Genomic DNA, 27,864 nt, shown 5'->3' with positions numbered 1-27,864 from the left:
TGATATTATTTGACACCAAAAAAAAAAAAAATCAAGTGAGCCATAGTCTATCCATTTCCGATGTGATCCTTGCAGGGAGCAGCATCACAGGAATGAACATAAACATACTTAATAAACTGCAAATGTTTCCAAACGTTAAAGACCCGCTTACCTTCTTTGTTTCTGGTGCTGGTGCTCGAGGTAGTGCTTTTCTTATACCTGAAAATGACAACGACAAAAATAGGTCAAAATGCCATCTACCAATGATTGATAGTTTTAAGGAAAAGTAAAAATGAACCCATAACAAGAAGTCCACTCAGACTCTCTCACTCTGGTGCATTTTGCTTGTAATACTGTTTTAGAACAGATTTTAAAAAATGCTATTAAAGCCGGTTTGTATTTCTGCCTTCTTGAACAGACTGTAAATGCCACAGAGATTGGGGCCATGTCTTGTTCACTGTAAACAAATGGGACTACATCAGAACCAAAAAGCTTCTGCTCAGCAAAGAAAACCGTCAACAAAATGAAAAGGCAACCAACAGAAGGGGAGAAAATATTTGCAACCCACATGTCTGAGAAGGGGTAAACATCCAAAATATACAAGGAATTCATACAACTCAATAGTTAAAACAAATAATAATAATAACTCAATTAAAAGTGGACAAAGGACCTAAACAGACACTTTTTTTAAAGAAGACATACAAATGGCCAATAGGTACCTTAAAAGGTGCTCGACATAACTAATCATTAGGGAAATGCAAGTCAAACCACAATAAGATACCACCTTATACATATTAGGATAGCAATTATAAAAACCACACATGATAACAAGTGCGGGTAAGGATGTAGAGAAAAGGGGACCCTTGTGCACTGCTGGTGGGAATGTAAATTGAGGCAGCCACTATGGAAAATAATATAGAGGTTCCCCCCAAAATTACAAATACAACTACCATATGATCCAGCAATCCCCCTTCTGGGTATATACACAAAAGAAACAAAATCAATACCTTAAAGAGATATCTGCACTCCCATGTTCACGGTAGCATTATTCATGATAGCCAAGGTATAGAAACAACCTAAGCATCCATCAACAGATGACTAGATAAAGAAAATGTGGCATGTATAGAGAGAGAATGGAATATTATTCAGCCTTGGAAAAAGAAGGAAATCCTATCATTTGTGACAACATGGATAAAGTTGGAGGGCATTATGCTAAGTGAAATAAGCCAGACAAAGAAGGACAAATGCCACATGGTATCACTTACATGGGAAAACTTAAAAAAAAAAAATAAGTCAAACTCATAGAAATAGAGAGTAGAAAAATGGTTGCCAGGGGATGGGGGGTGGAGGAAATAGAGATGATAGTAAAAGGGTACAAGCTTTCAGTTATAAGATGAATAAGGTATGTTAATTACAACTCAATGAAAATATATAGAGAGCAAGAAAAAAAGATAAATAAGGTCTAAAGATCTAACGTATAACATGGTGACTATAGTTGATAGCACTGTAGTGTATAACTGAAGTTTACCAAGACAGTAGAACTTAAATGTTTTCACACACGCACAAAGGTAAACATTCAAGGTGATGGATGAGTTTATTAACTCAATGGGAGGAACCCTTTCCAATGGATAGATAAGTATATCCAGTCACCTCATTGTAAAATTTAAATATGTTACAATTTTGTTAATTATACCTCAGTAAAGCTTTAAAAAAAAGAGAAGAGAAAAGCTGCTGATGGTGCTACATTAGGCTCACACTTTTAACAGTCATTTTTAGTAGGTTTCATATTGTGATAAAAACTCCCAAAAACAGACCTTCTGATTCCATGAGATGGTCCTACTGCTAACTAAATAAAAGTATTCTTACAAAAATACACCTACCCTATGTTTACACTGTGCTAGAAAGTGTGAAGGCCATATTTAACCAACACCAAAATCAAAATCATGTCACTTTCTCCCAATAATACCAACAGTATGTACATCCTGAGCACAATATAACTACAGAATAAAATTAATACTTACTACTCTCAAACAGATTATATCTTTCACATCCAGGTGCTAGTTTTTCAGTTTGTCTGCAACACTGATAACTTCCGTCTGCCCAAAATTTAGGATGATATTTAATCATAATATTATTGTTGTTCTTTATTTCTGTAATTCATAGACACATTAAATGATGAGTGAAATAAAACAGAGATAACAGAATGTTTCCTGTTGATCATTCTTTCTCAAATACTACGTTTATTATGAGGAAACCCTCATAACATATAATCCAGCATTCAGAAAATCCATAGAGTTCTCTTTCACCCCTTTTTTTGGTGAGGCACCCTTGTTAACAAAAGTGACCTCTGCTACACCGTGATGGATAAATACAAAAGTCAGCCCACCACCATTTTGTTCTGCAGAAAAAGCGATGAGGATTATGCAGGTCAAATCACTGATTAATATACTTTACATATAAGTCAATTCATCCACATCAAATGTTGACTACATAGGCAATTTCTTAGAAAATACCAAATCCTGTTACCATAAGAGCCCAGTGCTTAGTCACCTCCAAATGTATTACACATTAAATGAAAGCATGTTCTTCTTAAAAACTATGTATATGCCACCAGAAGGAACCAGATTATAAAAAAGGAAGTTAACGTCAACATGTGTCACTTACAGTAACAGAGAATGTTCTTGGAGAAACACTTATTGTAGATTAAAAGATTATAAATGCAAGATACACTAGCCGTATCTTTGTCTTAGTGACAACAATGTTATATTCTGAAATTATGTACAGATTAATATCTCATTATATGAGTTTTACCTTCTTTTAACTTCTTCACCCACCGGTCCCTGCTTTGTGCACTAGGTGCAAAAATGTAAAGTGTGTTAGCATCATGCACAACCTGAAATAAGACAAAAGATGGAACAGGTGAGAAAAGCTTAGACACAGCACTCTTGCCTAGCACAGAGCTCTTGGCACCACAGGCATCATGATATAAAGGATTCTGAAATGATTGATCAAAAGTCAATTACTTCCGATCCAAAGAACCTAGATTCCCTTCTTACAAAAACACATCTATTTCTTCATGTCTCCATCCAGTGGGATACACATTTTACAAAGGACTGTGCTTTTACAGAAAAAATATATATATACAGAGGCCAGGATGCTTTGCCAATCTTGTTATTTCTTGCAATCTAATAAACTAAAGTTCCTTAAGTAAACTTGGTATAACAGGGACTATTCCAATTGAATATTTTTCTGAATAATATTTGAGATGAATGGACTACTCTTTCAACATCACTCCTATACCTTCCTTTTGCCACTATAAATAACTGCAATAGGTAGCTTAATTAAGCACTGACCACCCCAACTCTATACTTTGTGCTTTACAGACATCAACTCAACTAATCCTACCATCAAGGTATTAGTATTTCCATTTTACAGAGAAGGAGACTAAGGCCTATCCAAGACACCCCAATTCTAGATAACTCCCAGAGGCACTATTCACATAGAATGCACTGCAAATGGTGCCCCTTAAGTTACCTGCCCATCAGCATTTGGTTGGTCATCCAGAAAGCCAGGATCCTGACTCCAGAGCCCAAACTTTTAACCACAGTACCTCTTTCAGAGGTACCTCCAGGTGAGCAATTAAACAGTCTTATTCTTAATATTAAGAATAAAATTAAGCATGGGAAACTAACCCAAGAATTTTGTCTTTGGTCTATCACTTTACCCTTGATGGTCAGTCACAAGGCAGAAACACCCCAATTAACTAAAAAAATATCTGGGGACTTCACTGGTGGTCCAGTGGTTAGGACTACGTGCTTCCACACATAGGGTGGGGGGGGTGGGGGGCAGGGCACGGGTTGCATCCCTGGTAAGGGAACTAAGGTCCTGTAAGATCCCTCAAGCCGCTTGCAGCCAAAAACAAACAAAAAAAAAAACGGAAAACAAAACAAAAAAACAAATCTGGCTAGAAACCTCCTTTTACCACGTCACTGGATTGAACACAGATAGCTCTTTCATCAATAATTGGCTGTTCCTGACCATATTCAGTAGATAATCCTGTGGAATAAAAGTCATATTTTTATGGCAAGACAAGAGAAATTTTTTTTTTTTTCCTGCGGTACGCGGGCCTCTCACTGTTGTAGCCTCTCCCGTTGTGGAGCACAGGCTCCGGATGCGCAGGCTCAGCGGCCATGGCTCACGGGCCCAGCCGCTCCGTGGCATGTGAGATCCTCTCGGACCGGGGCATGAACCCGTGTCCCCTGCATCGGCAGGCGGACTCTCAACCACTGCACCACCAGTGAAGCCCCAAGACAAGAGATATTTAAACAAAAAATTCTTCTCTGCCCTTTGGCCTCCTCTCTCCCCGCATTGTGCACTGTATAACTCTATTATGCATCACCAAACCTCCCCATCAGCAGAGATACCTGCTCAACCCTAAAGAGCAACATTCTCCTAGCAGCAATAAGACAACTCCTTAAAAGATAGCATTCCTGGGGTAATGGGAACACCAAAGAACAAATACTGCTATATTCTGCTCAGTGATTAACTCATCCAACTAGCACTTTGTTGGGACTACATGAGATACAAAAATAAATCAAATACCTTACTACAAGACAGAAAATGAGATGTGATAAAGAAGTAAAGATAAAGCTCTAAGAGGGACATGGGGCTGTAGTTGCCTCATTTGGCCCATGACTTTCATACCTGTGATACTGTGATTCACAATAAGAAATATATATGTGGTCTCTACCCTGGTTCCCGGCAGAGCTCCTAGAAAACTCTTGGAATTTCCTGTGCTGAGAATGATACGGGTGTTTTTTGTTATACTAATAAGGCGACTACTGGAGAGCCCCTAGGGATGGGGGCTGGTTGCCAGTGAAGCCAACCCCCTGATCAGAGGGTTGGAACTTTCAGTCCCACTACCCCCCACCTCTGAGGAGGGGAGAGGAGCTGGAGATTGAGTTCAATCATCAATGGCCGATGATGTAAACAATCATGCCCATGTAACGAAGCCTCTATGAAAACCCAAAAAGGAGAGGGTTCTGAGAGCCTCAGGGTTGGTAAACATGAGGAGATGTCCGCGGACAGATGAATAAATAAAGACAGTTGATATACACACACACACACACACACACACACACACACACACACACACACACACACACACAGTGGAATATTATTCAGCTTTAAAAAAGAAAATCCAAGGCTTCCCTGGTGGTGCAGTGGTTGAGAGTCCGCCTGCCGATGCAGGGGACATGGGTTTGTGCTCCAGTCCGGGAAGATCCCACATACCGTGGAGTGGCTAGGCCTGTGAGCCATGGCTGCTGAGCCCGTGAGCCATGGCTGCTGAGCCTGCGCGTCCGGAGCCTGTGCTCCGCAACGGGAGAGGCCACAACAGTGAGAGGCCCACGTACCGCAAAAAAAAAAAAAAAAGAAAGAAAATACATTCACTTGCAACAACATGGATAAACCTGGAGGACATTATGCTAAGCGAAATAAACCAGACACAGAAAGAGAAATATTACATGACCTCAGATGTAGAATTTTAAACAAACTCTTAGAAACTGAAAAAAAGTGGTTGCCAGGGGCAGGTGAAGGGGGGTAATGGGGGGATGTTGGTCAAAGGGTACAAAGTTTCAGTTATGCAAGATGAATGAGTTCTGGAGATCTGAAGTACAGCATGGGGACTACAGTTAAGAACACTGCATATTTGAAATTTGCTAAGAAGGTAGCTAAGTATTCTCACCACCAAAAAAAGAAGGGAAGAAAAGAAAATGGCAACTATGTGAAGTGATGGATATGTTAATTGGCTTGATTGTAGCGATCATTTCACAATGTTTACATATATCAAAACATCAAATCTTACACCTTAAATATATACAGTTCTTATGTGTCAATTATACTTCAACAAAGCTGAAAGAAATCAATCAACAAAGCAATGACAGGAAACACTAACGTCAAATAGTAAGCATGACTAAAAGCCCAGAATTTCACTGTCGCAAAAATATGCCAGCTCACCTGAAATGGATATTTATTTTGACAGGGAATGACACCATCATCATTCTTCACTATTTCCACACATCTGATTTTTGACACATCAATAAATCCCTTTCTGTGCTTTTTCTGTTAAAAGAAAAAAAAAGGAGAACCATTCCAATCATAAGTTAAGGAAAAGATGTTATTAATAATAATATTTGTTTTAAAAAATCACTGATTCAAAATATTACAATTTCCTTAATAATTATCTAAATCATGTCTCCCTATATTGTTAAAATTATTCAAAATACTAACACTATGAGGATTGTAATCAAAATAATTAAGTCCTTTAATTTCCAAAGATGAAATTGCTGTCCTTGCCCTCCTCCAAAAGCTCTAGATCTGTTTAGAAAGAGAGTCCCTTTGATTGTGCCTTCCTCTCAGACACACACTGTAACTTCTTCAACTTCTTGATGACAGCCACACCCTCTCCCCCGAAAAAGAAAGCATCAGAGACCAAACCAAACACTCAATCACAAATGCAAACTCCACCAGTTACATCTTCCACTCCAGCACACAGAACTCAGGAGGATGTGAGATGGACATAGGGCGCTCACACAAAGCCTCCATTCAGAGTCTATATTTGAATTTTCTTTTTTCTCCCTTCCCTATTGCCCTTCCTCCCTGCTCAATGCAAATCCCCCTACAGTAAGTAACTAATGACATACCAAGACTCCCTTCTCCGAATCATTCACACTCTTGAGCACAGTAATCCCACATCTGAGAACTTATCCCAGGGGAAAATCCAGAAGATACAAAGTAGTATGTGCAAAGATAACTTGATATATCATATCTGTTAAAAATTATTACAAATACAATGAAGAAATAAAAAATGTTTACTGAATTATATTAACCAATACATCCCACACAAAAAGCTGTATAAAGACTAAGGTTATTTTAGGAGGGGGTGTAGATAGTCATATGACAAAGAACAGAAGAAAAGTAGAGAAATGAAGATGAAGAACACTGGATTATTTTGGGTGACCCAGCCCTCCCCTGGCCCTAGTCATTCAAAATTGCTTCATCTAATACTTTGAAACTCCCCTCTGGCCACAATCTTTGGGGTCCCTATCCTGCTCCCAGTAACCAGCTCTGCATCCTCACCGTCACCATGTGACTTTCAGACCTGCCAACCCTCCCAGGCCATCAGCTCCCATGTGACGTCTGGCTGTCATTTCACCAGTGCATCCTCCCACCCTCCCTCTCTCCCCGTCTCTCTCCCTGTCTCCCACCCCCCAGCACACGAAGCCCCGTACCCCCGGCATTTCCGTCAGCCCCCAGTTCTACCCACACCTTTTTTGACTCATGCATGCCTGGCTGCAGAAGGTCACGAAACAATCCTAACTGTCCTCTTTGTGCTTAGCCAGGCCTTCACTGCTGTCCTCAGGTCTTCTGTGTATCTCTAGTGGAGAGAACCTGGTGGCCTCCATGGAGCCCACCAGTCTCATCAGAGCTACAAACCCTTCCCATTCCCCTACTTCATGGAGAAGAGAACAGCTGTCCCAGGAGCACAGCCCCAACTTCTTCCTTCTGCAGGTCTAAAGCACCCTAAGATTTACCCTTTTTTCCTTCTCTTTCATCCTGCCTCTATGAGAAGGTTAAAAGGACACAACAGCTAAGGACACTGTAGTGGCACTTAACAGATGTCATTTCCTTTCATGTTCACAAAATTCTCATTTTACAGATGATGAAACTGTAGCTCAGACAGGTTAAACACATTACCCAAGGATCCCAACTGAAAGCTGGGATCCTAAAGCTCCCCAGACCTTGGATGCCCGAGCTGCAAACAGGGGACAAAATTAATGGAGCCAAGTCCCTGAGGGGGCAACTTGGATTCTGATCATGGCCTGAGCTTCAGCCACAATAGGGAGAGGAACATTCTCCCCACCCACACTCTTCTAAGGATTTTACTTCTCCTGCCTATAGACACCTTCAGGCCTCTGCCATCCATACCAAGAACCTTCTTCTGGCCCTGCTACTTCCCTAACTCTGTTCTTCCCTTGCTGAAAGAGAGATTATTACACCACCAGTCTTCATTTCCTTCCCACCCACTCCTCCTTAACCACTTGCAATTCGCCTCCCCTTTCATCACAGCTGCTAAAGCTGTTCTCAAAAACACCACCAATGACCAAACCCAACAGCCTTCGCTCAGCTGTCTTCTGCTCAAGCTGTTAGGAGGCATTTGGGGGTGCTCCACCCTCTTCTCTTGCAGTGGCCTTGACTTTGGGTCACCCAGGCTTTCCTTCTGTCCCTTCCACTCAGTTTCCCACAGGACAACACCTGTTCTGTGTCAGCAACTGTGTCAAGGAATATATCAAGTCCCTATAGGAAAAGCTCATTTCCTGAGCATACAGTCCAAATACTGCGCCATTTAATCCTCAGATCCTCTGTGAGATAAGTGTTATTAGACACATCTTACAGAAGGAAGAAACAAAAATTAAGTCACTTGCCCAAGTTTACCTGTGGGAGAGACATACACAGCAACTTTATCATCCAACGTAGTAAGTACTGAATATAAAAATGATGCTAAGAGAACACAGAGGAACCAAGACTTACACGATAATTTCAGAAAAGAAATTCCTGGCTTCCCTGATGGTGCAGTGGTTGAGAGTCCGCCTGCCGATGCAGGGGACATGGATTCATGCCCCGGTCCAGGAAGATCCCACATGCCGCAGAGCGGCTGGGCCCATGAGCCATGGCCACTGAGCCCGCACGTCCAGAGCCTGTGCTCTGCAACGGGAGAGGCCACAACAGTAAGAGGCCCGCGTACCGCATAAAAAAAAAAAAATTCCCATAATATCACAGGGAGGGAATGAACAGCACAGCACATGGGATGAAAAACATATTCCAGAATGACCTAGGTTGCCTCATCTATAAAATAGGAATAATAATAGTATCCACTTCATAGATACCATTAGATAGTTATGAGAGTTAAATGAGTTAGTATTTTCAAAGTGCTTAGAAGAGTGACCTGTAGTATCATATCTATGAGTGTTTGCCACATAAATAAGTAGAAAAAAAAGGTCAGTGTGGCTGAAAGACAGGGTACATGAGGCAGGATGGAAAGGTGAGCAGGGGCCAGCTTGTAAAGAACTTGCTGCACAGTGCCAAAGGGTCTGGTCAGACAGGGCCACCTACCCTGCTCCTGGGCCTATGCCAGTTAGTGTGCAAAAGAAACTGCCAGAGTGCCATCCTCCTATTAATAAGTCACACGTGTTCACCATAGATACCTTAGAAAATACTAACAGCACAAAGAAAATCAAATGACCCTTAATTCCCCAACTCTGGAGAAAATCCCTGTTGACATCATGGAGTTTTTCCAGACACTGCTCTGGGGTCATTTACCACCTACCGGCCCTCTTTCTTGAGCAGCAGACTGTGGTTGGCTTCTGAGATGCCTGTCTCCACTCACCACTTGCCCCTGTGACTAAAAGCAGCTGTCAGATGCCAGTCAATCCACACAGGAAAATTTGAGATGACTGGTATACTGGGCTGGTTTATGCCCCCTAAATACATGTTCCATGATATATAATATATTGTATTATGCTAATATTTTGGCCTATTAATCCAAATACTTTGCTATGAAGTTTGCAGATAAAGGTTCACACTTAAGTTGGCCATTCATTATTTTACCTATCCTGCCAGCAAACACTGAGCAGACACCAAGCACAGCACTGTGTGCTGCAGCTTCAACGTTATGGAAGGGGGTTGAGGGTTCCCTCAAGAGGAATTCACAATCATATGGTAGGTGGAAGGGGAAGAGGGGAGTGATTCATAATCAAATAAAGACAAAGTCATACGCTCATGGTATGCTATGGAGTGAGACAGTGATTGGGCCAGGAAGAGCTGGGGAAGTTTTTGGGAGGAACTGATATTTTGGTTTTTAAAGGATAAGTAGGAGTTTTTCTTTAGAGAAAGTGGAGAAGAGAATTCAGGCAGCAAAAACAACAAAGCACTGATTTAGGGAACAGAAAGAAATTCATTGTGGCTGAAGTTCAGGGGAAGTGTAGGAAAGGACACCAAAATGGTTATTTGAGACCAAATTAGGAAGAGGTAAGTAATGGCCATTTCACCCATTTGTAAACCAGCTTAAATGGGGAAACTAGACAAAAAGATGAAATATGACTTGCTTAAAACCACACATCAACTGAACGGTAGAACTGGGATTTAGGTGAAAGAGATCCTGCCCCTGGGCATGTCTTACAAGACACACAGTTTTCCTTTAATTTCCAGAATTAAAATACTTTTTAAAATATCAATAACAATCCTAAATTAAACTAAATTTTTATAATTGTATACAAATATCCAGGGCTGGCCCCAGGTGTATCTACAGAACACCCAGCCTCAGGTCCTCCTTTCTACACCCCTCTCCCAAGGCATCCTGAGACCCATTACACGCAGTAAGAGTTTCCCTCCAGTATTGCAAGGATCCATCCCTTTCCCTTATATCACAACTTTTGTTCCTAATGTGGCTATTCCCAGCTGCCTGACACAGAAGAAATCTACTGGATGAATCACCTGTGCATTGCAAAGGGACCTCAGGTCGGGGTCATGAGCTTTGGAGGCAGGCAGATCCTGAGTCCAGCCACACTCTGCCTTCTCTCAGTTCCTCTGTCTTCAGGAATAGGATAATAGTCCTCACTTCACTAACCTATAAGCAGGAATAAAGATAAGGTATGTAGGTGCTCAGTACAGTGTCTGCCACAGGGTAGTCACTCCCTAAATGGCAGCATTTACTATTAATTAGTCTTCACAACAACCCTGGGAAATTGTTAGGAAACTGAGCATCTGAGAGGTAACAAGACTGGCTAAGAGGCTGAGCCAGAACTGAACCCAGATCTCTCAAAATCACAAAAGCTTTTACCTGACTCCCGGTCTCTCAAGCCTGAATATTTCTGGACTCTTATTTTAGAAAAAGAAAATTATTTTATGTCAAAACCTAACAATTACAGAGCATTCACTCTGAGCCAGGCACTATGTGCACCTCTCACATGGTAACTCAATGAATCTTCACATAATTATGGGAACTCTTGTCACCCCATTTTACAGATGAAGAAATCAAGACTTAAAGGGTATAATTAACTGGCCGAAAGTCATACAACAAACTAGGACCTGAACTCTTAGTTCCAACCCTGAATTCTTAAGTGCCACGTACACTTTAGTAACTTGATACCACTTAACTAAGTACAAACATAAACTCAGTGGAAATTTCTCATGCTTATAACTCTTAACAACTATAAGACTGTTAAGAGTTCACAAGTTAAATGCAAACAAACTGGACAATAAATAAGATTTAAACTAACAGCTTACTTGAATGTGACGGCTAGGGTGTTTGCTGGAATTGAATCCCTCTCCCCAAACCAGTTCGTCTGGCGTCCTCAGGCTTGCAATACTGTGTGCCATGTGACGGCCTCTTCCTCCCCTCTCTTACAACTATCGAAGTACACACATCTGTTTGCACACACGCTGTCAGCCTATCATTAGGCCTCCATTTGGTCCCACTAAATTGTTTAGTGTTCAGTCAGCCTCTGTTCTTTCTCCATAGGACACAACAATTAAAACAGACCATGAATACAAACCCAAAGATGGCTGCTGACGTGGCATGTTTAGTGACAAGGGACCATCCAGAGAATACAGACAAAAGATATGTTATATACAATAAAATATAAAATAGAATTCCTAGATCTTGCAGTCCTCAGCAGACGGACAGCACCAAAGCTTGCTACTACTATTCACTGTATTCCATCATGGTCATTTCTTCCCTCAGCCACATTGATTAAAGATTGATTCTGGCTTCCTTTCTTCTACCACCAGCAAGGCACAGAGGTACCAAAGAACCATGATAGAGACTTAAAAGAGTTCTAGTCAACCCTTGAAAAAAGAAAGAAAATGATGTATTCTACCAAAAATCTCCAATGAGCCAAAGGTCTATTTTATACATGAAGGTTCTTTTCCCTTTCTACTCAGAACAGAGTTAAAAGAAAGAGTTAAAAGAATGGGCCTCAAGTGCAGCAAGACACATTAATCATGAGAAAGGAAGAAAACCTCAAGATGGATATGACTTTTTTGTGTGTGTGGATACTGGGAATAATTTTTTTTTTTTTTTTTTTTTTTGTGGTACGTGGGCCTCTCACTATTGTGGCCTCTCCCGTTGCGGAGCACAGGCTCCGGACGTGCAGGTTCAGCGGCCATGGCTCACGGGCCCAGCCGCTCCGCGGCATGTGGGATCTTCCCGGCCCGGGGCATGAACCCACGTCCCCTGCATCGGCAGGCGGACTTTCAACCACTGCGCCACCAGGGAAGCCCTGGGAATAATTTTGATGTAGATCTTTCTGGTATCAGGAGAAGTAGAATAAATAAAATAAAGTCATTTCCAACTTGGTGATTCTATGATGAAACATCCCCTCTTTGCTAAGTACGAAATTCTAGTGAAAAAGAGAAGAAAGCAAAACCAAAAACGTGGCATCCTAATATTGTTTTCCTCCCTTTTAATCAGCTCATAATAATAACTGACATAGTGGCTTTACATTTTACAAAGTGATTTTACACTAAACACATAAAAAGGGTACTTTAAAAGATTTTACAAACACATAAAAAGAGTACTTTAACATTAAGAAGCCAGTAGTTACATACATAAGCATGGCTTAATTATGAAGATTATGGTTTCTAACATAACATCCAGAATAAAAACAGGATAAATTATAAGGAATCTGAAGGCAAAACTTTCATTTTCAAAATCACATAATAATCTTCATATAAGATTGTGCTGATATAGATAATTATAAGGTTTCTGGAGATAGTTTTTCACTGTATTCAAAGTTAAAGTTTTTATTCCCCCCTGAGTGATCACTTACTCTTATGATTTTTCTATACTTCTGGCAACCCTCATGCCAACTCCCTTCTGCGACCCAGGGAACTTTTAAAAACTAATACCAGGTATGTTTTCTTATAGTTGAAAGCAAAACTTACTAACGTAAGTATTTTCAAATAAATCTAAAACTGATTTACCTAGCTTAATTCTTTTTTTTTTTTTAAACAGAGTCACAGATTTATTTATTTTTGGCCACATTGGGTCTTCGTTGCTGCGTGCAGGCTTTCTCTAGTTGCGGCGAGTGGGGGCTACTCTTCGTTGTGGTGTGCGGGCTTCTCATTGTAGTGGCTTTTATTGTTGCGGAGCATAGGCTCTAGGCTCGTGGGCTTCAGTAGTTGCGGCACATGGGCTCAGCAGTTGTCGCTCGCAGGCTCTAGAGCACAGGCTCAGTAGTTGTGGCACATGGGCTTAGTTGCTCTGCGGCATGTGGGATCTTCCCGGACCAGGGCTCGAACCCGTGTCCCCTGCATTGGCAGGTGGATTCCTAACCACTGAGCCACCAGGGAAGTCCCAAAAGTGACTTTAAATACAAAGTCAGAAGGTATTAGGAAAGAAACTTGTCAAGTCAATTAACTTTTAGAAATATTTATGTGAATAATATGTACAACAATTGACTATATTGCTAGACTCTAAGCTCTCCTTACTTACCTACATGGACTTTTTTTTAACTTACTGAACATGCCGAAATATTCTGAGTATTGTTTAATATTTTAACACAGCAGAGTCAACGTGTCATAATGGTTGAGAGCACACCTTCACTGTCAGGCAGACCTGCATTTAAATGCCAGCTCTGTGGTCCAATGCAAATTAATTAACCTCATTTAGTCTCTATTTCCTCATTTGTAAAATGGGGTTATTAAAATAACTTATCTCCTAGATTATTGTGAGGATTAATTGTGATACGTTCATAAAGCACTCGACACAATATCTGGCCCGTCGCAATCACTAATATGTTATTAGTATAATTTTTTTGCCTTTAGATAAAAGATTTCTAAAATTTTTCAGCACTTAAACCCTTTTTCCCACAAATAGATCAGAGGATTTAATGGAGATATTTTAAATACTTTACTGGCTTTTACATTGTGTCTTTAGGTAACATAGCAATATTTCTCCACTCTCTCCTCAGAGGAATTCAACAAATACTCCAAGAACTCAAAAAATCTAGGAGTAGACAATTAAGCTATAATGCATAAAATATTGCAGAGCAAACTAGGGAACTAGGATCATAGCAGAAGCATTCTTTCTCTTGAAATAAAACAATATTTTAAGAAGCTATTTTTTAAGAGTCATGTAACACAATGTTCCTTGCAGCTCTATTTACAATAGCCAGGACATGGAAGCAACCTAAGTGTCCATCAACAGATGCATCGATAAAGAAGGTGTGGCAAATATATACAATGGAATATTACTCAGCCATAAGAAGAAACGAAATTGAGTTACTTGTAGTGAGATGGATGGACCTAGAGTCTGTGATACAGAGTGAAGTAAGTCAGAAAGAGAAAAACAAATACCATATGCTAACATATATATATATGGAATCTAAAAAAAAAATGTTTATGAAGAACCTAGGGGCAGGACAGGAATAAAGATGCAGACGTAGAGAATGGACTTGACGACACAGGGAGGGGGAAGGGTAAGCTGGGACAAAGTGAGAGAGTGGCATGGACTTATATGTACTAACAAATGTAAAATAGCTAGTGGGAAGCAGCCGCATAGCACAGGGAGATCAGCTCAGTGCTCCGTGACCACCTAGAGGGGTGGTATAGGGAGGGTGGGAGGGAGACACAAGAGGGAAGAGATATGGGGATATATGTATATGTATAGCTGATTCACTTTGTTATACAGCAGAAACTAACACACCATTGTAAAGCAATTATACTCCAATAAAGATGTTAAAAAAAGAGAGAGAGAGAGAAAGAAACTATTTTTTAAAGTAATTAGGTCCTATCTATTGATTACCACAGAAATGCAGGAAAAGTCCAGCAACTACTTAGGACAATATTTTCTGAGCATCTAATATATGCTAGAAAATGTGCTAAGCACAAGAGACGCGGAGATTAAAAAATATGGCCACTGTATTTACCCGAGGGAAATGAAGGCATCTGACCACACAAAGACTTGTACAAGAATATTCACAGAAGCTTTGTTTGTATTAATTGAAAACTGGAAATAACCCAAATGTCCATCAACAGGTGACTGGACAAACAATGAAATACTTCACAGTAATAAAAAGAAATGCAATATTGATACAAAAGATGAATGGATTTCAAAATGATATACTAGGTGGAAGAAGTTAGCTTTTTAAAAAGAGTACATGCTATATGAGTTTATTCTAAAATTCTTATATATGCAAACTAATCTATAGTGTCAAAAATCAGATCAATGATTACCTAGGGATAGTGGGAATGAAAGAGGAGGTATGAATTACAAAAAGCATGGGGAGGGGCTTCCCTGGTGGCGCAGTGGTTGAGAGTCTGCCTGCCGATGCAGGGGACGCGGATTCGTGCCCCGGTCCGGGAAGATCCCACATGCCGCGGAGTGGCTGGGCCCGTGAGCCATGACCGCTGAGCCTGTGCGTCCGGAGCCTGTGCTCCGCAACGGGAGAGGCCACAGCAGTGAGAGGCCCGCATACCGCAAAAAATAAATAAATAAATAAATAAATAAATAAAAAGCATGGGGAAATTTTGGGGGGTAATGGATATGTTCATTATTTTATTGTAGGGATAGTTTCACAAGTGTATACATATGTCAAAACTCCTTAAATACTAAAAATAGCATTTTCTTTGCTGCTTGTGTTACAAACTACACAATGAATTTAGTGAGTTTCAAATGTTATATTAGTCATATTGATGCTTATATACATGTTTAGGCACAGGTAGCTACACCGTGAAAATGACAGTAGTTCAGTAATATAAAATAATAAAATAATAAAAGTCACATAAGTGTCATAGGCAGATTTGTATCTGGTTTTTTTTCCCCCAGAAAATATTTACTATAAATTATTTTCTACTTTGGGATAAAAAATATTTTGTAATTATATTCAAACTATATATATATGTGTGTGTGTGTGTGTGTATATATATATATGTATGTATATATATACCCCAAATTTCTAGTGCTAGGCACAATACTCATTGTTCCAGCAGGAGGAATAATTCAATACTCTAAACTGCTGAAAATCTTATAGTCTCCTTACGTGACCTGTCTCTGGTTCAATTCCTATTACAGTATAAACAGTAGAAATTTGATGGATATTTTTCTTATTTCAGTAAGAAATAGGAATGGTTAAGGGGAAAGTTACTTTTTCTTATGTCCTACAAAAGGACAAAAATTCTACAATTTTGATAAAATTTGTTAAATACCTGGGAGTAAACTTTATAAGAAATGAGTAGAACATATATGAAGAAAAATAGAAAACCTCACTGAGAGATATAAAGGAGAATTCTAGGTAGAAAAGCTAAACAACCATTAAAAAAAACTCCTCAAATAATACAATTTAAATACATGCAGTTGACTGTATATTGATTATAACCTCAATAGAGCTGAAAAAAATATGGCCGCTGCCATCAGGGACCTTGACATCTGGGAACATCTGGAAACTAAGAAATTCTTTGCTAATAATTTAGTGTTATAAACCATAGACTTAAAAAAGGAAAACCACGACAAAAGAAAAAAATAGGTATAAAAATTAAGCAACATAACTTCATAATGGGCCAGAAGTAGGCAATCAATCAGCTCTCAATTAAATAAAGGCTCTGCCTTAGTATTTATTCTGATTTAGAAACAACTTATCCATTCACCTGATTCATCTAGTACTAAATGAATTTCTGGTTAAGAAATAAAATTAATTTAATACCTTCCCCCAAAGCTGGTGTCCGGTCCTACACTCCTCTTTCTTCCTTTCTCATCATCTGCTTCTTCGAGGCAGGCATGGTAAAGGTCACCAACTGAAAGGTCAATGAAGACACACCCGCTTCCTCCTCAGCACCTGGCACGTGGCAGGTGGGCAACAACTTTTTGCATAAGTGCATGAATGAATGAGGACATGAATGAACAGAAGGCGATTCAGCTAAGTGCACAGGAGGCCTTCTTTAGGTCTGATTTCACAATATCCTGTCACAGCCACCACTTTTCTGTGACTATGCTGTTTCAGAGAATAATTTCGGCTAGCTTTATTTCTGCCCCTGCTCTCTCAGACATATGCCATCCCAGGTGGGCATAGGCATGCCACAAATCACCAGGACCTAAGAGGCCCTTCCTCTGCCCCTCTGTTCAATCAAAGCACGCTGCTGCATGTGTGAATACCAATTAATAGAGTAACTGTCACGTTACAATCCTCAGAGACACAACTCTATCAAGGGACCCCTCCTCAACCACAGAGATGGTAATCCCTGGATATGTCTCTGCAAATCTCTGCCTTTTTTGTTTGTCTGTTTCTTTAAGTAGGAAAAGAGAAGAAACGGAGAAAAAGGAGAGAAGGAAGGTCCTTTAACCTAGGTTTCAGTTCTCAAGTTTCAATGGTTAACGGTGACTAGTAGAACTTTGCTTCTGTACTAGGGATTCTGTGTACCTGTGTGTGTGTGTGTGTGCACATGCGCGTGCATTCTGAGGCTCTCCAGTAGACACTTCGTGTGTTCAGGGTTTTTTTTAAATGACATTTTATATCTTTATGAAAGTGGAAATAACTAGAATCACACGAACATGATCTCTTATCAAGAGGAACTTGGGAGAGAGAAGCTTTGTTTCTGGTGGGTGAGAATTACAGACAGCAAACAGGGCAAAATAGAAAATTCCATTTCCGGGATGGGTGGTAGGTGGCAGAGGCAATTAGTAATGCCAACACACGAGGCAAACTCTGTGGCTTTTGCATGCAGTATGAACCCACAGCTGCAGTACGAGTAGGGGTACAATTCTCATCCCCACTCTCAGTATCCCCATCATGACCAAAGGGATTGATGAATCCAGAGAAATCACAGCCCCAGGAGTGCGAAACCCCTGTGGCAATTGCCCCACAGCCTCACACTAGGAGGCTGACCCGTGATATACACGCAGGACTGGGATTCTGGGCAGGGAAAAAGCTGGGAGGCTCATAGCCTCTTGGGAAATTGACCTCCACTGTCCACACCAGACCAGTTCCTCCACTAAGAAAAACCTTTCTGTCTGCTTATCTGATGTGAGTGGACCACAAAGGTGTTTCCAGACAAGTATGAACTGTAGATGTGATTTCTTTAACACTGAGCCGAGCTCTTCTAGGGTCCTGCAAGACCAGAGCATTAGCTTGGTCTTTAAATAAGCTTCCACTGGACCATATACAATACTTCTCTAGTTTTCTCCAGTGTTAAACGGATCATCCTGCAGTTTGTTTTCTAAATACCTTTAAAATATTCAACGGCCTATAACAGTAGCTTCCCTAGACTGCTTGCTGCCCCTGAGAAAGCGACATCCCTCCTTTTTTTCCTATAAAGATAATCGGTCGTCCTAGGAAAAGTTCCTTCCTTTTGCTTCTACTGGGGCTTAGGGGCTGGGGGTGACGGGGAGGAGAGTGAGCAGGTGGGCGTGGGGAGAAGGAATCACCAGGAGAACAGCAGCAACAAACAGAAGTGTGTATCTTAGATTGAGGTCTCTCATAAGGAAAGATGAACTGCCCATCAATTCTCTCCACAGTAAGATATCCAAAGAGAAATATACAAAATTGCCTAGTTCCATGGGTTTCTGGAGGCCTAACGGGTGCCAATCACTGCTTTTACTATGGTTTCTATAGGGATATTCACTTTGTGTTACAATTAATTTACGGAAAACTTTGGTAAAACGACCTCTTAATTGCAAACATTCTACAGATAAAATTATTTTTAAAACAATTTCTTCCACTAACTGAGTATGCTTTATGACAACAAGGAAGTTCTGTTGACATGTTTTGAGGTGTAATGATAGTATAAAGGTTCTACTTAAGATGGAGTCTGTCTTTTGGAGATGGATAGTGAAGCATCTGTAGAAGAAATGGTATGATTTCTATATGATAATGAGAGTGGGAAGGATTTGCTACAAGATAATGGAAGTGGGGGGAGGGAGTATGACTGGGGGTTATTTGGCTGAGTGCTGGATACATGGGGGTCACTGCACTATTCTGTCTACTCTCAAGTATGTTTGAAAAGTCTAAAAAATACTTCTTCCCATCACATTTTAAAAAATCCTGATCAAACCAGTAGTTGGATCTACTTACAAAATTTTTTTGTGAGAATATAGAAAGGGTCCATTATAAACGGGTGGAAAGTACAGATGGGCAAATTGCTTAACTATGACTACTAAAGCTTTAGCTATCCTTGTGGTACTGTGTTACACTGGATTCAGAAGAAGAATCAGCACAATCCCTGATGTTCACACAGTGCTCTTAGAGGTCATGTTTATACAGCTCCTTGCACCCATCAATCTCTAAGTGCTCCAAATTTAATTATAGATCTACTGATCCTGCTCAAGTAATGAGTTATTTAGCATCTGCATTTTACAGTTAGGTAAATGGGGCACTGAGGTTAAACCAATTGATCAAGGGCAAATGAAGAAGATACAGAACTCGAGGCTGCACTGCTCTACTCTTCATTGACTATCACAGCTGGGGGCCATAATTAAACTATCCATCCCTCTTAGTTTGCCATTGCTAATACAATTAACCCTCAAATAATCTAGTAAAAATTAATCCATGTTGCAGAATATATGGCCATTCCAAGAGATGCTTCCCAATGCAAAATACAAGATCCTCACAGCCGGACCCTGGGAAGATGGCGGAAGAGTAAGACGCGGAGATCACCTTCCTCCCCACAGATACATCAGAAATTCATCTACACGTGGAACAACTCCTACAGAACACCTACTGAACGCTGACAGAAGACCTCAGACCCCCCAAAAGGCAAGAAACTCCCCACATACCTGGGTAGGGCAAAAGAAAAAAGAATAAACAGAGACAAAAGGATAGGGACGAGACCTGCACCAGTGGGAGGGAGCCGTGAAGGAGGAAAGGTTTCCACACACTACAAGCCCCTTCGCGGGCGGAGACTGCAGGTGGCGGAGGGGGAAAGCTTCGGAGTAGCGGAGGAGAGCACAGCAACAGGGGTGTGGAGGGCAAAGCGGAGAGATTCCGGCACAGAGGATCGGTGCCCTCAGGCACTCACCAGCCCGAGAGGCTTGTCTGCTCGGCCGCCGGGGCGGGCGGGGCTGGGAGCTGAGGCTCGGGTATCGGGTTTCAGTCGGAGCGCAGGGAGAGGACTGGGGCTGGAGGCAGGAAGAGAGCCTGAAGGGGTTAGTGCACCACGGCTAGCCCGGAGGGAGTCCGGGGAAAGGGTCTGGAGCTGCCGAAGAGGCAAGAGGCTTTTTCTTCCCTTTTCTTTCCTGGGGCGCGAGGAGAGGGCATTAAGAGGGCTGCTTTGGGAAGCGCCGGAGACGGGCGCGAGCCGCGGCTAAAGGCGCGGACCCCGGACACGGGCGTGGGACGCTGGGGCTGCTGCTGCTGCCGCCGCAGTGGGGCCTGTGTGCGAGCGCGGGTCACTATCCGCCCCGCCTTCCGGGGGGCCTGTGCACCCCGCCACTGCCGGGGTCCCGGAACCCGAGGACGGCTTTCCCGGGAAAGCGCACGGAGCGCCTCGGGCTGCTGCAACGTCACGCCCGCCTCTGCCGCCGCAGGCCCGCCCCACACTGCGCGCCCCTCCCTCCCCTCTGCCTGAGTGAGCCAGAGCCCCCGAATCAGCGGCTCCTTTAAACCCGTCCTGTCTGAGCGAAGAACGGACGCCCTCCGGCGACCTACGCGCAGAGGCGGGGCCAGGTCTAAGGCTGAGACCCGGGAGCTGTGAGAGCAGAGACAGGGAAATCTCTCTGCGCAGCCTCGGAGGCAGCGGATTAAAGCTCCACGGTCCACTTGATGTGCCCTGCGTGGAGTGCATGAATGGACAGCGAATCATCCCAAATTGAGGAAGTGGACTTTGAGGACAAGATTTAAGACTTTCCCCCCTTTTCCTCTTTTTACAACGAATTATCCCAAATTAAGGAGGTGGACCTAGAGAGCAAGATTTCAGACTTCTCGCCCTTTTCCTCTTTTTACAACGAATTATCCCAAATTGAGGAGGTGGACTTGGAGAGCAAGATTTTTGATTTTTCCCCCTGCTCTCTTTTTGTGAATGTGTATGTGTATTCTTCTGTGTAAGATTCTCTGTATAGCTTTGCTTCCACCATATGTCCCAGGGTTCTATCAGTCCGTTTTTTTTTTCAATAATTACTTTTTAATTTTAATAACGCTACTATATTTCATACTTTATTCTATTTTACTTTACCTGCTCTTTCTTTTTTTCCTACCTTCCCTTCCCCCCTCCCTCCCTCCGCCCCTCCTTTCCTTCTTCCCTCCCTCCCTTCTTCCTTTCACTCTTTTTCTTTCCTTCCTCCCTTCCTCACTCCCTCCTGTCTTTCTTTCCTTCCTCCCTCCCTCCCACCCTTCTTCCTTTCACTTTCTTCTTCTTTCCTCCCTCCTCCCTCCCTTTCTTTCTTTCTTTCTTTCCTTCCTCCCTCCCTTCTTCCATTCACTCTTACTTTTTCTTTCATTCCTCCCTCTTTCCCTCCTTTCTTTCTTTCTTTCTTTCTTTCCATCCTTCCTCCCTCCCTCCCTCCTTTCTTCCTTCCTTCCTTCCTTCCTTCCTTTCTTTCCTTCTTCCTTTCTTTCTCTCTCTCTTTCTTTCTTCTACTAATTCTTTCTTTCTACTTTTTCTCCCTTTTATTCTGAGCCGGGTGGATGAAAGGCTCTTGGTGCTGCAGCCAGGAGTCAGTGCTGTGCCTCTGAAGTGGGAGAGCCAACTTCAGGACACGGGTCCACAAGAGACCTCCCAGCTCCACATAATATCAAGCAGCGAAAATCTCCCAGAGATCTCCATCTCAACACCAGCACCCAGCTTCAGTCAACGACCAGCAAACTACAGTGCTGGTCACCCTATGCCAAGCAACTAGCAAGGCAGGAACACAACCCCACCCATTAACAGAGAGGCTGCCTAAAAACATAATAAGGCCACAGGCACCCCAAAACACACCACCACACATGGACCTGTCCACCAGAAAGACAAGATCGAGCCTCAACCACCAGAACACAGGCACTAGTCCCCCCCACCAGGAAGCCTACACAACCTACTGAAACAACCTTAGCCACTGGGGACAGACACCAAAAACAACGGGAACTACGAACCTGCAGCCTGCAAAAAGGAGACCCCAAACACAGTAACATAAGCAAAATGAGAAGACAGAAAAACACACAGCAGGTGAAGGAGCAAGATAAAAACCTACCAGACCTAACAAATGAAGAGGTAATAGGCAGTCTACCTGAAAAAGAATTCAGAATAATGAAAGTAAAGATGATCCAAGATTCTATTTCCAAGATCCAAAATCTTGGAAATAGAACAGACAAAATGCAATAAACAGTTAACAAGGACCTAGAAGAACTAAAGATGAATCAAGCATTGATTAAAAACACAATAAATGAAACGAAAAATACTCTAGATGGGATCAATAGCAGAATAACTGAGGCAGAAGAACAGATGAGTGAGGTGGAAGATAAAATAGTGGAAATAACTGATGAAGAGCAAAATAAAGAAAAAAGAATGAAAAGAACAGAGGACAGTCTCAGAAACCTCTGGGACAACATTAAATGCACCAACATTCGAATTATAGGGGTTCCAGAAGAAGAAGAGAAAAAGAAAGGGACTGAGAAAATATTTGAAGAGATTATAGTTGAAAACATCCCTAATATGGAAAAGGAAATAGTTAATCAACTCCAGGAAGCACAGAGAGTCCCATACAGAATAAATCCAAGGAGAAATACACCAAGACACATATTAATCAAACTGTCAAAAATTAAACACAAAGAAATCATATTAAAAGCAGCAAGGGAAAAACAACAAATAACACACAAGGGAATCCCCATCAGGTTAACAGCTGATCTCTCAGCAGAAACTCTACAAGCCAGAAGGGAGTGGCAGGACATAATTAAAGTGCTGAAGGAGAAAAACCTGCAACCAAGATTACTCTACCCAGCAAGGATCTCATTCAGATTTGATGGAGAAATTAAAACCTTTACAGACAAGCAAAAGCTGAGAGAGTTCAGCACCACCAAACCAGCTTTACAACAAATGCTAAAGGAACTTCTCTAGGCAAGAAACACAACAGAAGGAATATACCTACAATAACAAACCCAAAGCAATTAAGGAAATGGGAATAGGAACATGCATATCAATAATTACCTTAAATGTAAATGGACTAAATGCTCCCAACAAAAGACACAGATTGGCTGAATGGATACAAAAACAAGACCCATATATATGCTGTCTACAAGAGACCCACTTCAGACCTAGAGACACATACAGATTGAAAGTAAGGGGATGGAAAAAGATATTCCATGCAAGTGGAAATCAAAAGAAAGCTGGAGTAGCAATTCTTATATCAGACAAAATAGACTTTAAAATAAAGACTATTAGAAGAGACAAAGAAGGACACTACATAATGATCAAGGGATCGATCCAAGAAGAAGATATAACAATTGTAAATATTTATGCACCCAACATAGGAGCACCTCAATACATAAGGCAAATACTAACAGCCATAAAAGGGGAAATCGACAGTAACACACTCATAGTAGGGGACTTTAACACCCCACTTTCACCCATGGACAGATCATCCAAAATGAAAATAAATAAGGAAACACAAGCTTTAAATGATACATTAAACAAGATGGGCTTAATTGATATTTATAGGACATTCCATCCAAAAACAACAGAATACACATTTTTCTCAAGTGCTCATGGAACATTCTCCAGGATAGATCCTATCTTGGGTCACAAATCAAGCCTTGGTAAATTTAAGAAAATTGAAATTGTATCAAGTATCTTTTCCGACCACAATGCTATGAGACTAGACACCAATTACAGGAAAAGATCTGTAAAAAATACAAACACATGGAGGCTAAACAATACACTACTCAATAACGAAGTGATCACTGAAGAAATCAAAGAGGAAATTAAAAAATACCTAGAAACAAATGATAGTGGAGACACGACGACCCAAAACCTATGGGACGCAGCAAAAGCAGTTCTAAGGGGGAAGTTTATAGCAATACAATCCCACCTTAAGAAACAGGAAACATCTCGAGCAAACAACCTGACACTGCACCTAAAGCAATTAGAGAAAGAAGAACAAAAAACCCCCAAAGCTAGCAGAAAGAAAGAAATCATAAAGATCAGATCAGAAATAAATGAAAAAGGAATGAAGGAAATGATAGCAAAGATCAATAAAACTAAAAGCTGGTTCTTTGAGAAGAAAAACAAAATAGACAAACCATTAGCCAGACTCATCAAGAAAAAAAGGGAGAAGACTCAAATCAATAGAATTAGAAATGAAAAAGGAGAAGTAACAACTGACACTGCAGAAATACAAAAGATCATGAGAGATTACTACAAGCAACTCTATGCCAATAAAATGGACAACCTGGAAGAAATGGACAAATTCTTAGAAATGCACAACCTGCCAAGACTGAATCAGGAAGAAATAGAAAATATGAACAGACCAATCACAGGCACTGAAATTGAAACTGTGATTAAAAATCTTCCAACAAACAAAAGCCCAGGACCAGATGGCTTCACAGGCGAATTCTATCAAAGATTTAGAGAAGAGCTAACACCCATCCTTCTCAAACTCTTCCAAACAATTTCAGAGGAAGGAACACTCCCAAACTCATTCTATGAGGCCACCATCACCTTGATACCAAAACCAGGCAAGGATCTCACAAAGAAAGAAAACTACAGGCCAATATCACTGATGAACAAAGATGCAAAAATCCTCAACAAAATACTAGCAAACAGAATCCAACAGCACATTAAAAGGATCATACACCATGATCAAGTGGGGTTTATTCCAGGAATGCAAGGATTCTTCAATATATGCAAATCAATGAATGTGATACACCATATTAACAAGTTGAAGGAGAAAAACCGTATGATCATCTCAATAGATGCAGAGAAAGCTTTCGACAAAATTCAACACCCATTTATGATAAAAACCTCGCAGAAAGTAGGCATAGAGGGAACTTTCCTCAACATAATAAAGGCCATATATGACAAACCCACAGCGAACACTGTCCTCAATGGTGAAAAACTGAAACCATTTCCACTAAGATCAGGAACAAGACAAGGCTGCCCACTCTCACCACTCTTATTCAACTTAGTTTTGGAAGTTTTAGCCACAGCAATCAGAGAAGAAAAGGAAATAAAAGGAATCCAAATTGGAAGAGAAGAAGTAAAGCTGTCACTGTTTGCAGATAACATGATACTATACATAGAGAATCCTAAAGATGCTACCAGAAAACTACTAGAGCTAATCAATGAATTTGGTAAAGTTGCAGGATACAAAATTAATGCACAGAAATCTCTGGCATTCCTGTACACTAATGATGAAAAATCTGAAAGTGAAATCAAGAAAACACTCCCATTTACCATTGCAATAAAAAGAATAAAATATCTAGGAATAAACCTACCTAAGGAGACAAAAGACCTGTATGCAGAAAATTATAAGACACTGATGAAAGAAATTAAAGATGATACAAATAGATGGAGAGATATACCATGCTCCTGGATTGGAAGAATCAATATTGTGAAAATGACTCTACTACCCAAAGCAATCTACAGATTCAATGCAATCCCTATCAAACTACCACTGGCATTTTTCACAGAACTAGAACAAAAAAATTCAAAATTTGTTTGGAAAAACAAAAGACCCCAAATAGCCAAAGCAATCTTGAGAACGAAAAACGGAGCTGGAGGAATCAGGCTCCCTGACTTCAGACTATACTACAAAGCTACAGTAATCAAGACAGTGTGGTACTGGCACAAAAACAGAAAGATAGATCAATGGAACAGGATAGAAAGCCCAGAGATAAACCCACGCACATATGGTCAACTTATCTTTGATAAAGGAGGCAGGAATGTACAGTGGAGAAAGGACAGCCTCTTCAATAAGTGGTGCTGGGAAAACTGGACAGGGACATGTAAAAGTATGAGATTAGATCATTCCCTAACACCATACACAAAAATAAGCTCAAAATGGATTAAAGACCTAAATGTAAGGCCAGAAACTATCAAACTCTTAGAGGAAAACATAGGCAGAACACTCTGTGACATAAATCACAGCAAGATCCTTTTGGACCCACCTCCTAGAGAAATGGAAATAAAAACAAAGATAAACAAATGGGACCTAATGAAACTTCAAAGCTTTTGCACAGCAAAGGAAACCATAAACAAGACCAAAAGACAACCCTCAGAATGGGAGAAAATATTTGCAAATGAAGCAACTGACAAAGGATTAATCTCCAAAATTTATAAACAGCTCATGCAGCTCGATAGCAAAAAAACAAACAACCCAATCCAAAAATGGGCAGAAGACTTAAATAGGCATTTCTCCAAAGAAGATATACAGACTGCCAACAAACACATGAAAGAATGCTCAACATCATTAATCATTAGAGAAATGCAAATCAAAACTACAATGAGATATCATCTCACACCAGTCAGAATGGCCATCATCAAGAAATCTAGAAACAATAAATGCTGGAGAGGGTGTGGAGAAAAGGGAACACTCTTGCACTGCTGGTGGGAATGTGAATTGGTACAGCCACTATGGAGAACAGTATGGAGGTTCCTTAAAAAACTAAAAATAGAACTACCATATGATCCAGCAATCCCACTACTAGGCATATACCCTGAGAAAACCATAATTCAAAAAGAGACATGTACCAAAATGTTCATTGCAGCTCTATTCACAATAGCCCGGAGCTGGAAACAACCTAAGTGTCCATCATCGGATGAATGGATAAAGAAGATGTGGCACATATATACAATGGAATATTACTCAGCCATAAAAAGAAACGAAACTGAGCTATTTGTAATGAGGTGGATAGACCTAGAGTCTGTCATACAGAGTGAAGTAAGTCAGAAAGAGAAAGACAAATACCGTATGCTAACACATATATATGGAATTAAAAAAAAATGTCATTAAGAACCTAGGGGTAAAACGGGAATAAAGACACAGACCTACTTGAGAATGGACTTGAGGATATGGGGAGGGGGAAGGGTAAGCTGTGACAAAACGAAATAGAGGCATGGACATATATACACTACCAAACGTAAGGTAGATAGATAGTGGGAAGCAGCCACAGAGCACAGGGAGATCAGCTCGGTGCTTTGTGACCGCCTGGAGGGGTGGGATGGGGAGGGTGGGAGGGAGGGAGATGCATGACGGAAGGGATGGGGGAACAGATGTATATGTATGACTGATTCACTTTGTTATAAAGCAGAAACTAATAAAAAAATAAAATTAAAAAAAAAAAAGATCCTCACAGCCTAGCAGCCAGGCTATACTCACTGTGAGCCCACCAGCACCTGTGATGGGGCATTACCTGTTTGATTTTCTCTGAGGGACCACATCACACCACCTAGATGGCAACCAGCCTCGCAAGGCTTTCAAGGAACTTGTAGGAGTTACTGTAGCAACTCCAGTGAGTATATCTGAAACCTCCATATTACCAAGCACAGGCTTTTAAGTGGATTCAGAAAGAAAGGTGGCTTTTCTCATCAATTCACTAAGGTAATATTAGGTCAAACCAGAAGAAACTGCTATTTTTGTTGTCAAAAATGGTCAAATACTATTAATTTCAGATGGTTCCATTTAATAGATTTGTACCCTTAGAACATTTTGGTCCTACTCACATACCTCACACTCTGAAATAAAAGCAACCTGTACTTTTTCTAACTTCTGCATATCATGAATGCAGTTATCATTTGTGAAATTCCTGTTGGGTACCTCATGTCCATAATAGATGGGTAGGGGAACAGCGCCCACCTGGTGTGCTCACCACCAGCACCCAGCACAGCCAGAACTCAATCAATATTTGGTGTGGACAACCCAGGAAA

At 41.0% G+C, this 27,864-nt stretch overlaps 1 protein-coding gene across 6 annotated transcripts in view; it reads right to left on the bottom strand.

Annotated features, from left to right (window-relative positions):
• Nucleotides 1-27,864, bottom strand: part of TEC (tec protein tyrosine kinase) — a 156,127-nt gene that overhangs the window by 35,703 nt on the left and 92,560 nt on the right. For 5 of the 6 annotated variants that reach the window (XM_081236591.1, XM_081236587.1, XM_081236588.1 and 2 more), the window contains 4 exons: nucleotides 5,998-6,102; nucleotides 2,791-2,872; nucleotides 2,001-2,129; nucleotides 152-198 (listed from right to left, as the gene is read on the bottom strand). In XM_081236591.1, coding sequence (XP_081092717.1) covers nucleotides 152-198; nucleotides 2,001-2,129; nucleotides 2,791-2,872; nucleotides 5,998-6,102 — 363 coding nt within the window. Of the gene's footprint in view, nucleotides 1-151; nucleotides 199-2,000; nucleotides 2,130-2,790; nucleotides 2,873-5,997; nucleotides 6,103-27,864 lie in introns of those variants that run through there. The other variant, XM_081236590.1, reaches the window with a different exon arrangement.

Source organism: Mesoplodon bidens (genome assembly GCF_964165515.1).
Source record: "Mesoplodon bidens genome assembly, chromosome: 1".
Taxonomy (NCBI): domain Eukaryota; kingdom Metazoa; phylum Chordata; class Mammalia; order Artiodactyla; family Ziphiidae; genus Mesoplodon; species Mesoplodon bidens.
Note: the sequence above shows the minus strand (reverse complement) of the source record. Positions and strands in the feature narration are given on the sequence as shown.